Source organism: Dendrobates tinctorius, unplaced genomic scaffold (genome assembly GCF_039654945.1).
Source record: "Dendrobates tinctorius isolate UK_male_01 unplaced genomic scaffold, ASM3965494v1 ptg000009l, whole genome shotgun sequence".
Classification (NCBI taxonomy): Eukaryota; Metazoa; Chordata; class Amphibia; order Anura; family Dendrobatidae; genus Dendrobates; species Dendrobates tinctorius.
Window position 1 is genome coordinate 24,442,067 of NW_027361677.1, and position 17,615 is coordinate 24,459,681.

Sequence of the window (17,615 nt, forward strand, 5' to 3'; positions counted from 1 at the left end):
AAGAACCCCGATTGGTCTGGATGTATCAATTTTGGAACAACTCTAGACATTCTTATCGCCAACATTTTGGCTAGTATTTTAACATCTGATGTCAATAACGAGATTGGTCTATAGGATTCTACGGATGAGGCATCTTTCCCTTCCTTAGGAATCACCACGATTACAGCCTCCCTCATAGATCTTGGCAATACCCCCTTCTCTGCTGCCACCTCAAGTACATGCTTAAGTTTAGGCGCTACAATTCCTATTAACTCTTTGTACACTTCTCCCGGGATCCCGTCAGATCCAGGTGACCTGTCATTTGTTAATGATAGGATAGCCTTCTCTACCTCTTCCACAGTAAATAATTCTTCCAAGTTTTGTTTATCAATATCATCTAACTTAGGTAACTCTATCTCTTGTAAGTATCTATCCATCTCAAAATCTGAGGCCCTCAATTCCGAAGTATACAATTCTACATAATATTCCTTAAAACATTCCAATATCCCGGTGGTGTCCTTATGGACTGCCCCATCTTTAGTGACAATTTCATATTTGTGAGGGTTTTTTCTGCGCTGCAGTAATCACTGATAATAAGTGTCCCATCTTTTCCCCTTCTTCATTGAACAATGCTTTTTGGAATGCCCTTTTCTTATCTATCCCTTGTAAATATAACTTATTTACTTCCTCTTGTGCTTCTTTTAATGCATTTTGGGTGTCGGCATTGGGTCTAACTATCATTTCTTCCTCTGCCCTGCTGAGCCTATCTGCTGCCTCTTGGTTTACCTGCCTCGTTCGTGTCTTCTGCCTCGAGATATCTCGTATGAATAGTCCCCGCAAGTAAGCTTTCATGGCGTCCCATACTATAAGTGGATCCGCAGTACCTTCGTTTTTCAATGCGATTTTTAATAGCATCCATAGACTTTCATTGGCGAATCCAATCTGAAAATCGGTGACAATCGCAGCATGCTGCGATTGTCTCGGTCCGAGGAACGGATCCGATAAAAAAAATGAATGATGGGAGCAGCACCATAGAATAACATAGGGACGACTGCAATGCGATTTTTTATCGCATTGCAGTTGTCCGATTTAATCGCTAGTGTGACTCCGGCCTTATGCCAGAATTCGGAGGCCTTGCGTCTCCATAATATGGTGCCGTACAAGTTGTGTATAGTGTCACGAGGCCCCATCCAGTGGTCTCGTTCCTTACCTTTTCATCTAGGGATATCCCAAGATGAATAGTTTGAGATGACCAGCTTTTTTTTTTTTTATTTCCATATGCCAGTCATCTAGGAATATTTTTAGCCAAAAGGAAAATAATGAAAAAGAGATACACTGTGGGAAATTTGCTTTCCCTACTCCTGTCCTTTTTTGATCCTGTATAAAACAAAATAAATGGCAATTGAAAAAAAAAAAATACTCTAAAAAATGTTTGTTTTTTTTCAAAACTGATTTATTGTAAAACGTACATATTTTTAACAAATATTCATATTCAATTAGTGAGTGAAACATACTGTACAGAGATAAAAAAAACAGAGAAAACAAGTTTTAATTATTATAAACAGTTTGAGAAAAACATTTTTGGTACCTGAATATACATAAACCTGAAATCCATCAAGGTGGGGTATACAATACATATATGGCAGATAATGCATAGGAATGGGTCTAATCGGAAAGGATGAATTGAGCGAGAGGGAAAGAAAAATGGAAAAAAAACAAACATTTTAGGGAGCACCCAAGAAATAAAAAATTAAGGCAAATGTCTATTTTTACAATTAGAAATTATGTAAACATAAATTAATGAGAATGTATGTTATATATTCTATGTGCCTGAACACACCCTTAAAGCGTACTGATGTAAGGCCACCGCCCCCCCCCCCCCAAATGCAGCTGTTACCCAGTCCCGCAGCCACCGTAAATACACAGTGTACAGAGTGCAGCACATAGTGGCTATTCTCAGGTACTGCAGCCCAACTCCTGATGACGTGAATAGTAGCTGAGCTACAACATCTGAGAACAGAGAGCAGCTGCAGTACCAGGTAACAGCTGATAGGAGGGTGGGACACCCAGCAATCAGCAAGTTGTCCACTATCCTATAGATATGAGATAGCATGGCGATTTTACAAAACCCAACTTTAAACCTAAATGCAATGAATCTATTTTTTTTTTTTTTGCTCCAGTTGCATCTAGTGCTGCATTCAAACTCCAGGGCCTCACATGTTCCTGTTGATCTCTTGAAGTTTCAGTGCATTTTGTAAAACATTGTTGGAAAACTACAATTTTCACTAGACACTACCACAGAAAACACTACTTAACCTACTATGAGATGTGATTTCTAATAATGGGACAAAATTCTGAGTGCAGCTCTGGGTGTGACTGGAGTATAACATAGCATAGGAAAGCTGGGGTTTGCAAAATTTATTGAACAAGTTGTTATTAGATAGATTTATGCAGATCAGGCTTGCAGTGCGCTGGGAGTGTGTCAATGCACCTGGAAGAAGCAGACCAAGTGCACCGACATGCCCCCCGATGCACTTCCAGCCTGATTTGCATATAGACTTTTCATGACTTGCACACCAGATCTCTGAAGGTATCTTATTGATTCGGGGAGGGGGGCTAGAACCTATACAACAACTTACATGTGTAAAAAAGTGCTGCACATTTTTCTAGCATCGGTTTGAGAACTATGGGTTATCCCACCACTCTGGGACCCCACGCAAGGACCGCCATAACAAGCAGCACAAATATGGCCACGTCCCAAAGGATGCTGGCCCTTTTCAACTTTTGGACTTTCTTCCCATAACCCCTTGCTTTGTACCATTCCACAACTTCCTGCATAGTAAAGGTCTTGGGTTCATACCCGAGCTCTCTTTTGGCTTTTTCAATGCTGAAATAGTGAGTGACCCCCGTCTTGTACACCTCGGCGCGGGTCAGTAAAGGCTGAAAGTTATAGATGGGTCGGATAAGATAATGTAACCATTCAGTGAGGTAGGACATAACGTAAATTAAAAAGAGCGGAAGTCGTATGGAAGGAAACTTGTACCCCAGACCTTCTACGAAGGGGCGGAAAAACTGGAAATTATCGACTGGGGCAGCGTCTGCTACGAAGTACGCCTGCCCAGCAGCTACATAGTGCTTCTCCTCAGTAAGACCTTTGGCAGCTAAAATATGGACTGATACGAGATTATCAACATGAATAAACTGCACCAGATTATTACGATCCCCGTAAGTAAATAGGAACAAGCCTTGGTCAAGAGTATTGATGATCCGGGGAAGGTGTCTTTGCTCCCCGGGGCCATAGATGCCGGCTGACCGCAGGGCGCAGGTTCTTAGATACCCACTGTTATTTGCCAGCGGCTGTCCATTGCTTTGAAGCACTTTTTTCTCAGCAATAGCCTTGGTGCGGGAGTAGTTATCGGCGTGACGATTCAGAGGTAGGTAAGGCATTGACTCATCGCCATTTTTAATACACTGTCCACCGAAGACCACATTGAACGTGCTGGTGTAGACTAACCGCGGGATGCTTTTTTTGATGCATGCCTGGATGACATTCTCTGTCCCCTTCACATTGACTTCTTCAGAGAGCCGCGTCTGAAGCTGTTCCCGTCCGGACATGCCGTAAGAAGCCGTGTGGATTATGCAGGAGGCGTTCGTGAAAGCTTCCTCCACTGCAGTTGGAGAACGAATATCCCCCTGGATAAACTGGATCCCATCGGGAATGTCTTGTGCTGGTTTCCGTACGTCAAAAAGAACTACATTGACCCCCATTTGGTGTAGTGTGCAGCCTAACCTAGAAACCGGAAAATAGGCATGGTGACTGGGTGTGTATGGACGAAGCTCTCTGTGTACGAGACAGCTACAATATTTTTACAGGGAAGCGGTCACGTCCCCCACAATCATGTATTTAGTGTCTTCTATCTGTGGAAAAGCAACTTATGTACTGGTGTTTGCTATACGCATAAGATCCAGGACACGTCTCGCCCCGCCATACTCCAGGCTGAGTAGCCCCAGTCATGGCCCCCAGGTGTGATTGATAGTCCATGCTCAGCTCACATCTTCTCAGTCCACCTATGATCCTTTTTACCAGCCCAGCCAGTACACCCTCCTCTCAGCACGTCTGTTCACCTATCCCACCTCTACCCTGCTATAAACTTACTAATTTGGGATTGAAAAGAGAGCTTGCCATGTTCGGACGTGAGCACTGCAGGAACTATCAATCATGCCCAAGGAGAAGAGGCTGTAGCTACTACGTCTGCAGATTCCCTAAAGATCTTGTAGATACAATGCACCCATCACTCATTTCATATAAACTATTGAGTGACAGCTGCAGTCTACAAGACACGTGGTTGCACTAGTGAAAATCTGCAGCTCTACAAAAAAAATTTGCTTCTAGCCCATGTAGTCGGATATGCATGATATATGGACAGTAATATCAGTATGTACCTTTTTATGCATGTCAGTAAGCTTTACCCATGTAATAGGGAGCGTTTATCGTCCAAGAGCAGAGTTCACAGCCTCTCTCAGTAGATCATACAGATATGTACACAGCAGCAAACTTGTGATGGCTCATCTGTGTATATTCCCCACAGCCGTGTGCCCTCTCCCTGTCCACAAAGCTTCTCATAATAATTATAACCACTCTATAATCAATCATTCTGCAGTATATGAAATTATACTTTTTCAAACACCGTCCCTTTAAATAAATCTTCAAATCCAGCCCATATATTAAGGGTGGATTGAAGCAATGGCAGAATATTTATTAAGCCCAGAACGGCAAAAAACCCATTAACGTAATCTAATTAATAATGGAATTTGGCTTCTCCGGAAGATGCAATTAGTCCTCATTAGTCAAAGTATCCCCACTGGAATTGAATAATTAAATAGATTATTAATAGACTTTCCATAATTATGCAACATTATTAATTATGCCGCCGCACCAACCTGTGCCCAAAGTAGCCGCCACCTCCGGTGATGACAACCGCTTCCTGCGGAGATGGTGGAGCGTCCATCTTTTTTTTAAGGCACAAAATCGGGTGAATTCTGTAAATAAGAAGAAAAGAGTGAATGAAAGATCCGGAAAGGAAAAACAGTCACGTGAATAAGGGCGCATTCAGACGTCCGGGAAAATCGGCCCAACCACGGACAGCAATGCACAGAGTGGCCAGGAGTCTGCGGACCTGTGCGAGAGAGCCTCATAGAAAATCAAGAAGTTGTCATGTTCCAGTCAGGAGACCCGGGACCAGTCCGTACATTGCTGACCGATTTACACTGACGTCTGAATGAGCCTGCAAGCGCCGGCATGAAGCTCACTGTCCTGCAATTCTCCCAGCCTGGCAAAGCACTCCGTTTGGCCATCGATGCGACCATGCCACTGGTCCAAACTGTCAATCTTCACGAGTGCACTGCCCCTCGGCAAACAGGAAGCCTGGAGGTAGACGAGCGGTGCACTCCTGAAGAAGCAGGAGGCGAAACCCTATTTGGATGTGTGCAAAAGTTTTGCAAACATTTAGTGTCTTTTAGCATTTTTTTGGTCATTTGCTGACAGCGTTTTGATATTTTTATCAGTTGGTGTATTTATTTTTTTTTAGCATCTTTTTACTGCCGTTTTCTGCATTTTTATTTTAATCAATTTTACAATGAAGACGACGCTTGTGTTTTTTGTCAAAAATACACTGGGGCAAGTTTGGAGCTTTCTCAATGACTTCTGTTTGAAACTACAGCATGTCTTCAGAGTAAAAAAACCCTTGAAAAACGGTCAGGTCACTTCCTATATCAAGTTGGCATTTTTGGAAACCTGAAGCGGTTAAAAGATGTCCAAAAACAACAACTTATGAACAGAACATCAAGTAGTTACTACATGGGAATGAATTGGAGATTCTTTGTAGCATTTTCGGAGTGCTTTTTCAAACGATTTATGGAGCGACCCTGCTCCAAACCCGGCTTAGGCTGTGTGCCCACGATGCGATTTTTAAGCGTTTCCGCGGCGTTTTTAAACGCGCGATTCTGCTGCGGAAATGCTTAAAAAAAGCATTCCATGCATTTGTAATAGAAAACGCACATGTTGTTCCAATGGTGCGTTTTTTACCGCTGCGGAATTGCTTAGCGGTAAAAAACGCAGCATGTTCATTAATTTTGCGGAATCGCCCGCGAATCCGCATACCATCAATTATATAGGCAAAAACGCATGGGAAAACTCATGTCAAAAAGCTTGACAATCGCGTCAAAAACACGTGTCAAAAAGAGCATGCGTTTTCCCTGGCAAGTGCATGCGTTTCTGCTCAAAAAAAAAAAAAAATTGCATGAAAAATGCTACGTGAGCACCTAGCCTTAAGGCTGTGCGCCCACATTGCGTTTAAGCGTTTCCGCAGCGGAAACGCTTAAAAAACGCATTCCCATGCAATCTTCTGTGATTCCGCAATTGCTGTGCCAATGCTGCAGATTTTTCCACTGCGGAATCGCATAGTGGTAAAATCCGCAGCATGTCCATTATTTCTACGGAATCGTGGTGATTCCGCCGCGATAGGATTGCATTGAACCGCTCACTTTACGCATGTGGCTATACCCACCATGCGTAAAGTGAGCACCCTGGCTGCCATATTCCTGTAAAAAATAGAATTAAAATAAAAAATAGGGGTATACTTACCTTCTGTCGGCCCCCGTAGTCCTCCCTGCCCTCATTGGCGCTGGCCACAACTTCCATTCCCTGGGAACGGAAGTTGCCGCCAGCGCTAAAGAGGGCCGAGAGGTCTCCGGAGGCCGACAGAGGGTAAGTACAGCCCTATTTTTTTTTTATTATTATTATTTACATTCTTTTACTATTGATGCAACATAGGCAGCATCAATAGTAAAAAATTGGTCACTCTTGTCAAGCACTATGCTTGACAAGTGTGACCAACCTGTCAATCACTTTTCCAAGTGATGCTTCAAATCGCTTGGAAAGCCCAAGCATTCTGCAAGCTAAAAACACTTGCAAAACTCTTGTGTTTTGCGGGAAAACGTATGCGAATTACGCATGCGTTTTACCCGCGGTGAGGAGTTGCGGAAATGTTACAGACATTTCCGCAGCATTTCTGCAACATGGGCACATAGCCTAAAAAAAAAAAAAAAAGGGTTGCGTACACACACCCTTACCCCTTTACCGACGATTTTCTGCTGTTTCCTCACCCTCTTTCAAGAGCGATAACTTGTTAATTTTCCTGTTAATATAGCCACACGAGGGCTTGTTTTTTGTAGGACGAGTTGTATTTTTGGATAACATCACTGATTTTACCGTATAGTGTACTGGAAAAATAGAATTAGACTTACCGGTAATTCGGTTTCTAGGAACCTTCCACGACAGCCACCTTGGAGGTTGTCTCCCCGCCCTAATAGGGGACAGGAACACAAAGAGGTTAAATAATCCTCCCCTTCCTGCTACCTCAGTGTTTTTTCTGAACGTACTAGTATGAATAGTTACCGCCAGTAGAGCAGGAATCGTCCAGTAATATATTATATAGGGAGGGAAATTAGTGCTGTCGTGGAAGGTTCCTAGAAAACGAATTACCGGTAAGTCTAATTCTATTTTTCCAGTACACTATATGGTAAAATCAGTGATGTTATCCAAAAATACAACTCTATACAATTCTATTTTCTCTAGTCACCTTCCACGACAGCCACCCTGGAGTCATGCCAACGTTAATTTTTTTTAGGGAGGGACTACGGCTTGCAAGACGCGTCTGCCGAACGTCAGATCCCTATTAAAATCCAGTCTATAGTGTCTGGTAAAGGTGTGCACAGAGGACCAGGTGGCCGCTCTGCATATCTGCTCCGAAGACGTATTTCCTCTTGCTGCCCAGGAAGTAGTGACTGATCGAGTAGAGTGGGCTTTTAACGATCCGGGAGGAGAGAGATTTCTTGAAGAATATGCCAGGGAGATGGACTGCTTGATCCAACCCGCTATCGTGTTCTTTGCCGCTTTCTTCCCCTTATTTCTTCCCGAATACCGAAGGAACAGGTTCTGATCGATTCTCCAATCCTTGGTTACCTCGAGGTAGCGGAGAACTACCCTACAGACATCCAAGGTATGAAATTTTCCTTCCTTCGGATTAGAAGGATTTGGGCAAAATGAGGGCAACACGTTATCTTGACTTCTATGAAAGTCTGCCACCACTTTGGGCATAAAGGAGGGGTCTAGACGCAGTACTATACTGTCTGTATTGAGTAGGAGGTAAGGTTCCTGTACTGAAAGGGCCTGTAGCTCCTCCACCCGTCTAGCAGATGTGATTGCCACCAGAAACACCGTTTTAAGTGTGAGAATTTTTACTGGGATTTCTGACAGGGGCTCAAACGGGGCCTGTGTTAGGATATTGAGCACTAAATTAAGATCCCAGAGAGGAACCCGATTAGGGAGCGAAGGGCGAATTCTGCCTTCCGCTGTCATGAACCGCTTGACCCAGCGGTGTTTGGCTAGGTCTTGGTCAAAAAAAAAACTAAGGGCAGATACCTGTACTTTCAATGTACTTGGAGTAAGCCCTAGATCTAACCCTTTCTGCAGGAAGTCTAGTATTTGGGCAATATTTGGGTGGGTGGGGTCAGGGGCCCCCGGAAGAAAATTTTTTCCATACTTTGCCGTAAATTGCATTTGTTACCGGATTTCTACTTTTTTGAAGGGTCCGGATTACCTCATCCGACAACCCTTTGGCCCTCAGAACGTTGGCCTCAATAACCAAGCTGCTAGACATAACTTGGTTGGGTTCGGGTGTAGTAATGGACCCTAGAAAAGGAGGTCGGTCTTCTGGGGTAGAAGCAAGGGACCTTCCTGGGCCATGTCCAACAGAGCGCTGTACCAGCTTCGTCCTGGCCACATGGGAGCCACCAGGATGGTCGTGACCCCGTCCGCTCTGATCTTTTGTAACGTTTTTGCCAGCATCGGGATTGGTGGAAAGGCGTAGGCCAGTTTGAAGACCCATGGATGGGCAAATGCATCGGTCCCCTGGGCTCCGTACGTGGGACTGAGGAAGAAATAGGTCGATGCTTTTGTATTTTGCGCATTCGCGAACAGGTCGACCTCTGGGTCTCCCCATCTCGAGGCTAGAGCCTGGAAGACCTCTTGGTTTAGACACCATTCTCCTGGATGGATGTCCATCCTGCTCAGGAAGTCTGCCTGGATGTTTTCCTACCCCTTCAAGTGTATCGCAGAAATGGATAACAGGTGCTTCTCTGCCCAGAGGAAGATCCTTGCTGCTACCTTCTTTAGACTGGCATACCTTGTGCCCCCTTGGTGTCTGAGATATGCCACCGTGGTCACGCTGACGGAGTATATCTAAACATGATGGTTCTTGACAAGGGCTGATGCGGCCTTCAGTGACTCTTCCACCGCCGTCAACTCCCTTAGGTTCAAAGATCCGGATCTTATGTTCTGGGGCCACTGCCCCTGGAAGTATGAATCCTCGACCACGGCTCCTCAGCCTCTCAAACTGGCATCGGTACATAATATTCTTAGAGGAAGCTGATCCCAGCTTACTCCTCGCCTCAGGTTTCAGTAGCTCAGCCACCACCAGAGGGTCGATTTTACATGTCCTGGAAGTGGAACCCTCTTTGATAGCTTGTTTGGGTGCTTCCTCGTGTTTATCAGGACGTATGACTGGAGGACTCGCGTGTGAGCTTGTGCCCAGGATACCGCCTGAATACACGCTGTCAGGGAACCCAGGATGGACATGGCGTCCCTCAGCGTCGGTGCCCTTTGGTCTCTGAACTGGATTATTCTCTGCCGAAGGTCTTTTTGACGATCTTCGGGAAGAAAGGACGTCCTCTTTTCTGAATCCAAGAGGATCCCCAGGAATTTTTTCCTCAGGGAAGGATAGAGGGCCGACTTCTGGAGATTCGGTATCCACCCTAGGGTTTCGAGTATCTGTAGGGTTCTTGATACATCCTGGTTCAGCCGGGTTACCGATGGGGCGACGATCAGTAGATCGTCTAGATACGGCACAATGCATATCCCCTGAAGCCGAATGGAGATGACTGCTTCCTTCATAATCTTCGTGAACACCCTTGGTGCTGGGGATACCCCAAACGGCAGGGCATTGAACTGGAGGTGGCTGATTCCTTGGTCGTGGGAGATCGCGAACCTCAGGAACTTCCGGTGGTCTGGATGAATGGGAACGTGGTAATACGCATCCCTTAGATCTATTGTAGCCATCTGCCAGCCTCGTCCAATAAGAGGGATCGCTGATTTCACTGACTCCATCTTGAACTTTCGGTACTTGATGAAGTGGTTCAAGGGCTTTAGGTTTATGATGAGCCTGTGCTTTCCTGAGGGTTTCTTTATCAGGAACAGGCGAGAGTAATGTCCTCTGCCCGCCTCTTGTGGAGGTACATACGAGGCCACTCCTTCCCGTAGAAGTTCTATCTGAAGCAACAGGACTTTTTGCAGGCTTGGGGACTGTGACGGGGTAATTCTTAGGGCATGCGGGGGGGTGCTCTAACTCCAGTTTCAGCCCAAATTGTATAGTGTGCAGGACCCACCGGTTCGAGATCGTGGCCTTCCATTGGGCGAGAAACTGTGTGAGTCGACCCCTGACCCGGGAGTCACTGCTTCTCAGGGGGCTGCTGCTGTTGGGGCACAAGGATGTTTATTCCTTTACTCCCTTTCGGGTAGCTCCAACGACCCGTCTTGCCCTTCCCTCTGAATGCCTTCTGAGAGGTCTGTTCTCTTGAGACACGAAAAAAACGACTTTTGGTGGATTTCTGTTCTAGCAGTGACTTATTCTTGTAGGAAGCCTTCTCAAGGATATCATCCAGGACAGGCCCGAACACGTGGTGCCCCTGGAAGGGGATGGCGCAGAGTTTCGTCTTGGAGGTGATGTCGCCCCCCCCACGACTTCAGCCACAAGGCTCTCCTGGCCGAGTTTGAAAGGACTAGGGACCTTGCTGCCACCCGTACCGTTTCTCCTGAAGCATCAGCTAAATAACCTGTTGCCTTCTGGAGGATTGACAGGGAGTCTAAGACTTCCTCTCTTGGGGTACCCCCCGATAGGTGGTCTTCCAACGTACGAAGCCAGAAAAACAAAGATCTGGCTACGCAGGTGGAAGCAATATTTGCTTTGAGCAGGTTTGTAGAAGCTTCCCAGTACTTTTTAAGGTGGCTTTCTATTTTGCGATCCATCGGATCTTTCAATTGGGAAGAATCCTCAAAGGGCAAGGACGTTTTCTTAGTGACCTTAGACACTTGGACGTCTATCTTAGGGATCTCCCAAAGAGAACGATCACCTTCTAGGGGAAACCGATTTTTTTTTAGCTCAGAAGGCACCATAAGTGCCATCTCAGGGGAGGACCACTCCTGAGCTATTAGGTCCTGTATAACCTCATGAACCTGGAAACCCTTTCTACCTCTGGGTTTCAACCCTCCAAACATCTCATCCTGGACTGAGAGCCTGACCACCTCCTCCTCCTCCAACCCCATGGTATTTCTTACCATGGAGACTAACTCCTCCATATCCTCCGAGGAGAAATAGTATTTTTTGCATCGTAACTGGAGGCGGACGTGGAGCCCTCATTTTCCCAAATATCCTCCGATCCTGAGGAACGGACTTCTCCCGAGTCTGAGTTGGCTTCCATAGGAGCCCTTTTCCTCTTTTTTTGGGGCTGGGCCCTGGGCCACCGGGGTTTGGGCTGCTATGGAGGTTTGAACTTCCTGCCTAATGAGAGTTTTTATGCTGTCAAACAGGGAGGGTTGCTCGGTACGCAGGATATTTTGCGTACAAGGTTGGCATAACTTCTTTATGTAGTCAGAAGGAAACCTGGCACCACATACACCACACTTGCGGGGGGTTTTAGGGACAGAGGCCTTGTCTTCCTGCAAGAAGAAGAAAAAGGCTTACTCAGACCTGTGCCACCAACTATTTGACAGGCAAGGGACCGGCCCTGCTACTCACTGTAGGAGGGGGAACGCTGGGCTCCGCAGATGCTGCAGTTGAGGGCTTCTCACCATCCATGTCTGCACACACCACAGACACACTGCGCTTACCTGGGGCTGCTGCACCCTTTTAAGGATGATGCTGCGATCGTTTGCTGGGTGCTCCTCCCTCCTCCCCTGCCGCCATTGGATTCATTTCCCGGGTCCCGGCGCATTTCCCCCTCACAGGACGCTGGAGGCTGCAAACCGGAAGTGCGCGTCACCGCTACTTCCAGTCGATTGCCCGCCCTCTCTGACGTGCGCGCGGCTCCAATGCAGCGCTGGGAGGAAGGAGGAAGCCGGGGAGCTATGCAGGACCCCGGCAGGCAACATACAGCCCCGCTTTACCCCGTAGGACGCGGGAGGGGCGGCAGAAGTCCCGAGTCACACCGCGGTGGAGACAGGAGCAGCCCATAGGAGGAGGAACACAAGCGCAGTGAAATTGCAAAAAAAAACCGTGCAATTCCAAAATAGATTTTTTTTTTTTTTTTTTTTTATTTAACATGTTCACTAGATGGTAAAACTGACCGGGCAATATGATTCCCCAGGTCAGAATGAATTCAGAGGTATAAATCATGTATAGTTTATTGTTTATTTAAGTGGTAAAAAAAAAAAAATTCCAAAATTTGTATGAAAAAAAAGTTTTTATTGCTATTTTCCGAGACCTGTAGCGTCTCCATTTTTCGGGATCTGGGGTTGGCTGAAGGCTTATTTTTTGTGCGCCGAGCTGACATTGTTATTGGTACCATTTTGGCATAGATACGATGTTTTGATCGCCCGTTATTGCAATGTTGCGGTGGCAAAAACACCTGTAATTCTGGCGTTTTTATTTTTTTCTCGTTACACCGTTTACCGATCGGATCAATTTACTTTATATTTTGATAGATTGGGTGTTTCTGAACGCGGCGATACCAAATGTGTATTTTTAATTTATTTTTAATGCATTGAAAGGGGGATGATTTGAACTTTTGTGTTTTTTTTTTTTTGTTTTTTTACTGTATTTAGTAATCCCTTGTATGGGACTTGAAGCTGCGATCGTCCGTGCTCTACATAGGGTTACACATTTTCACTACAATAATGTCCTACGAACGTCGGCTACAGGCCGGCTTTCCCAGGAGGATCCTCTTGACAGGCACCCGCGACTATTAGAGGCACATGATAGCTGACTAAATCAGCCATCAAGTGCGGGTATAGATGCAGGCTCGGTGCGTGAGCCCGTGTCAAAGGCAGGGACACGGCCACTGACGACGTACATGTAAGTCGTTGGTCGTGAAAGGGTTCAGAATCCTTCCTCTCTCTTGGAGGGGATTTTTTTTTAAATGAGATTTAATATTTTAAAAAAAGTTATTTATTTTCCATTTTTACAAACATTTCGCCATCTTGTGTCCATCACTGATGTTAACGTATCTGGCATCACCTGTGTGCGGAAATGTCCGAATATCGATATATTCCCTATATACGGCGAACACTTAGAAATAAAATTTAAAAAAATTACATATATATATTTTTTACATCTATATCCTGCAAGTTTGGTGCCGTCCTGGCTGGACAATAAACGTAAAAAAATAAAAAAGAGACTATGTCCCAGTCATGAAGGGGTTAATCTCCCCAGTGTAAGGAAGCCATGAGGAGACCCCCGGGGGGCGCTGCTGCTGCCGCCTCACATGACGTCACTGTGACCTGTCACCTCGCCCCTTACCGTGTCTCCGGTTCCCGGTGTCTCCGTCGCCTCACTCCGCCCCGTCACTGACTGACTTCTGACACTTCCTCACAGACACATCCCGCGCTTCACACCGTTGCCAGGGGCGACGCGCTCCCTCAGCATGCACGCGCCCGTACGTAGTGACGTCAGTACGCACACGTGACCACGGCGCTGCACCGCTGATGGCGGGGAAACTGAAAACGGAGGATATGAAGGCCGTGCTGGAGGCGCTGCGTGCTCTCAATAAGAGTCTCGGTACGTGTATACTATCTTATGGAGCAACGGGTTGTCATTTTTTTTCCTGGTGCAGTTTGGAAGATGAAAAAATTTGATTGGTTGCTGTAAAGCCATAGTAACCAATCACAGCTGTGCTTCTATTCGTAAAGCGCTGTGATTGGTTGCTACAGGCAGCAAAGAAAGTCTTCATAAAAAAAATCTGCCTACAACAACCAATCAAATCGCTTCTTTCAACTTCCACCCTACACTAGAAAAATGGAAGCTCAAATCTGATTGGTTAAAATTGGCGGCAAAGACATTCTTCATAAATCTACCTAGTAACGCGGTACTAGTGCAACCAATTAAATCTCCTCTAGCTGCACTGGAAAAACGAAAGCTCATATCTGATTAGTTGCTGTTGGGCAGAAAAGAGACGATTCACGAAGCAGAGACCTATTTTTAGTACTGAGCAGCAGCTGCTGTGGGACTACACATCCCAGCATGGTCTGCTAGGTGACTATAAACTGTTGTCAAGACATTATGGAGCCTCCTGTCCGCCTTCCCCTAAAGGTACTGTCACACTTAGCGATGTACCAGCGATCCCGACCAGCGATATGACGCGGTCAGGATCGCTGGTACATCGCTAAGTGGTCGCTAGTGAGCTGCCACACAGGCAGATCTCACCAGCGACATCGCTGGGGCCGGGGGTCGCTACTTACCTGTCACACCAGGCGATCCTGCGTCCTCCCGCCCGGCTCCACGCGTCGCTCGTCCTCACAGCAGGAAGCGCCACAGGAAGCTGACGACGAGAAACAGTCCTGAACGTTCTCGCGCGATCAGCGATAATCAGCGGGGGAGCCGGTCGCTGGTAAGTATCAGACACAGAGATATCGCTAGCAATATCGCTATAACGTCACTAGTTATAGCGATATTGCTAGCGATATCTCTTAGTGTGACATGCCCTTTAGGTGAGGTCTGAGGGGGGCTGTTACTGTGTGACCCCTATTCAAAGCCCTAAATGAACGGGAGCAACCAGACAATGGATTCATAGAATCATAGAATGGTAGAGTTGGAAGGGACCTCCTGGGCCATCTGGTCCAACCCCCTGCTCAAAGCAGGATTCGCTGAATCATCCCAGTCAGATGTCTGTCCAGCCTCTGTTTGAAGACTTCCATTGAAGGAGAACTCACCACTTCTCGTGGCAGCTTGTTCCACTCATTGATCACTCTAACTGTCAAAAAGTTTTTTCTAATATCTAATCTGTGTCTCCTCCCATTCAGTTTCATCCCATTGCTTCTAGTCTTTCCTTGTGCAAATGAGAATAAAGTTGATCCTTCTACAATGTGACAGCCCTTTAGATATTTGTAGACAGCTATTAAGTCTCCTCTCAGTCTTCTCTTTTGCAAACTAAACATTCCCAAATCCTGCAACCTTTCCTCATAAGACAGGGTTTGCAGACCGGTCACCATTCTGGTCGCTCTTTTCTGAACTTGCTCCAATTTGTTGATGTCTTTTTTAAAATGTGGTGCCCAAAACTGGACACAATATTCCAGATGAGGTCTGACCAAAGAGGAGTAGAGGGAAATAATTCTCAGCAACACAGAGTGTGTCAGGACACCCGAGCGCTGATGTTTGGGCAGCGGGTTCCTGTCAGCTCCTGATCTGTGAGGACCGAGACGTGCGCTTGGAATTCTGCGCTTAAAAATGCTGTTTCTTGGGATTTTTTTTTCCTGCTTCCCCAAAATGAGTGATGTCTCATTCGCACAGTGCGTCTTTTTTTTTTTCTTTAATGCAGCATTAGCATTGTTTTTACCGCAGTCCTTCCATTGACATCAATGCGGCTCCGCACCTAAAAATGCATTAAGCCACATTCACACAGTCAGCATTTGGTCAGTATTTTACCTCAGTGCTTGGTCAGTATTTTACCTCAGTATTTGGTCAGTATTTTACCTCAGTGCTTGGTCAGTATTTTACCTCAGTGTTTGGTCAGTATTTTACCTCAGTGTTTGGTCAGTATTTTACCTCAGTGCTTGGTCAGTATTTTACCTCAGCATTTGGTCAGTATTTTACCTCAGTGTTAGGTCAGTATTTTACCTCAGTGCTTGGTCAGTATTTTACCTCAGTGTTTGGTCAGTATTTTACCTCAGTGTTTGGTCAGTATTTTACCTCAGTGTTTGGTCAGTATTTTACCTCAGTGTTTGGTCAGTATTTTACCTCAGTGTTTTGTCAGTATTTTACCTCAGTGCTTGGTCAGTATTTTACCTCAGTGCTTGGTCAGTATTTTACCTCAGTGCTTGGTCAGTATTTTACCTCAGTGCTTGGTCAGTATCTTACCTCAGTGCTTGGTCAGTATCTTACCTCAGTGCTTGGTCAGTATCTTACCTCAGTGCTTGGTCAGTATCTTACCTCAGTGCTTGGTCAGTATCTTACCTCAGTGCTTGGTCAGTATCTTACCTCAGTGCTTGGTCAGTATTTTACCTCAGTGCTTGGTCAGTATTTTACCTCAGTGCTTGGTCAGTATTTTACCTCAGTGCTTGGTCAGTATTTTACCTCAGTGCTTGGTCAGTATTTTACCTCAGTGCTTGGTCAGTATTTTACCTCAGTGCTTGGTCAGTATTTTACCTCAGTGCTTGGTCAGTATTTTACCTCAGTGCTTGGTCAGTATTTTACCTCAGTGCTTGGTCAGTATCTTACCTCAGTGCTTGGTCAGTATTTTACCTCAGTGCTTGGTCAGTATTTTACCTCAGTGCTTGGTCAGTATTTTACCTCAGTGCTTGGTCAGTATCTTACCTCAGTGCTTGGTCAGTATCTTACCTCAGTGCTTGGTCAGTATCTTACCTCAGTGCTTGGTCAGTATTTTACCTCAGTGCTTGGTCAGTATTTTACCTCAGTGCTTGGTCAGTATTTTACCTCAGTGCTTGGTCAGTATCTTACCTCAGTGCTTGGTCAGTATCTTACCTCAGTGCTTGGTCAGTATCTTACCTCAGTGCTTGGTCAGTATCTTACCTCAGTGCTTGGTCAGTATCTTACCTCAGTGCTTGGTCGGTATTTTACCTCAGTATTTGGTCAGTATTTTACCTCAGTGCTTGGTCGGTATTTTACCTCAGTGCTTGGTCGGTATTTTACCTCAGTGCTTGGTCAGTATCTTACCTCAGTGCTTGGTCAGTATCTTACCTCAGTGCTTGGTCGGTATCTTACCTCAGTGCTTGGTCGGTATTTTACCTCAGTGCTTGGTCAGTATCTTACCTCAGTGCTTGGTCAGTATCTTACCTCAGTGCTTGGTCAGTATCTTACCTCAGTGCTTGGTCAGTATCTTACCTCAGTGCTTGGTCAGTATCTTACCTCAGTGCTTGTTCGGTATCTTACCTCAGTGCTTGGTCGGTATCTTACCTCAGTGCTTGGTCAGTATCTTACCTCAGTGCTTGGTCAGTATCTTACCTCAGTGCTTGGTCAGTATCTTACCTCAGTGCTTGATCAGTATCTTACCTCAGTGCTTGGTCGGTATTTTACCTCAGTGCTTGGTCGGTATCTTACCTCAGTGCTTGGTCAGTATCTTACCTCAGTGCTTGGTCAGTATCTTACCTCAGTGCTTGGTCAGTATTTTACCTCAGTATTTGTAAGCCAAAACCAGGAGCTGGTGAGAAATATCTGGTTTTGGCTTACAGATACTAAGGAATACTGATAGTGTGAACGTGGCCTAAAAAACCCCCCTTCAGTTTGTTTTCTGACCATAGTCTGTTTTTTTTCATGCAAAAAGAGCACCACATCAAATAACGCCAATTTTTG

General features: G+C 45.6%; 1 protein-coding gene across 2 annotated transcripts; it reads right to left on the reverse strand.

Moving 5' to 3' along the window:
* Positions 1-1,410: 1,410 nt before the first annotated feature.
* On the reverse strand, positions 1,411-13,750 carry SDR42E1 (short chain dehydrogenase/reductase family 42E, member 1). Of its 2 annotated transcripts, XM_073585010.1 has the most exons (4): positions 13,611-13,749; positions 7,285-7,343; positions 4,921-5,019; positions 1,411-3,769 (listed from the first exon to the last, which is right to left on the reverse strand). In XM_073585010.1, exons 3-4 carry the CDS (start codon positions 4,986-4,988, stop codon positions 2,671-2,673), a joined length of 1,167 nt encoding a protein of 388 aa, XP_073441111.1. In that variant the 5' UTR covers positions 4,989-5,019; positions 7,285-7,343; positions 13,611-13,749; the 3' UTR covers positions 1,411-2,670. The 2 variants fall into 2 exon arrangements, with proteins under 2 accessions (XP_073441111.1, XP_073441103.1); XM_073585002.1 differs by lacking the exon at positions 7,285-7,343 and having other exon boundaries at positions 13,611-13,750.
* Between the last annotated feature and the right edge of the window lie 3,865 nt (positions 13,751-17,615).

Bases quoted from the DNA above. Each gene is read 5' to 3' on its own strand.
- SDR42E1 (XM_073585002.1), bottom strand. From the start codon at position 4,988: ATGGACGCTCCACCATCTCCGCAGGAAGCGGTTGTCATCACCGGAGGT. The intron at 3,770-4,920 runs GTTGGTGCGGCG...TCCGGTTTCTAG, and splicing joins GGCGGCTACTTTGGGCACAG to GTTAGGCTGCACACTACACC.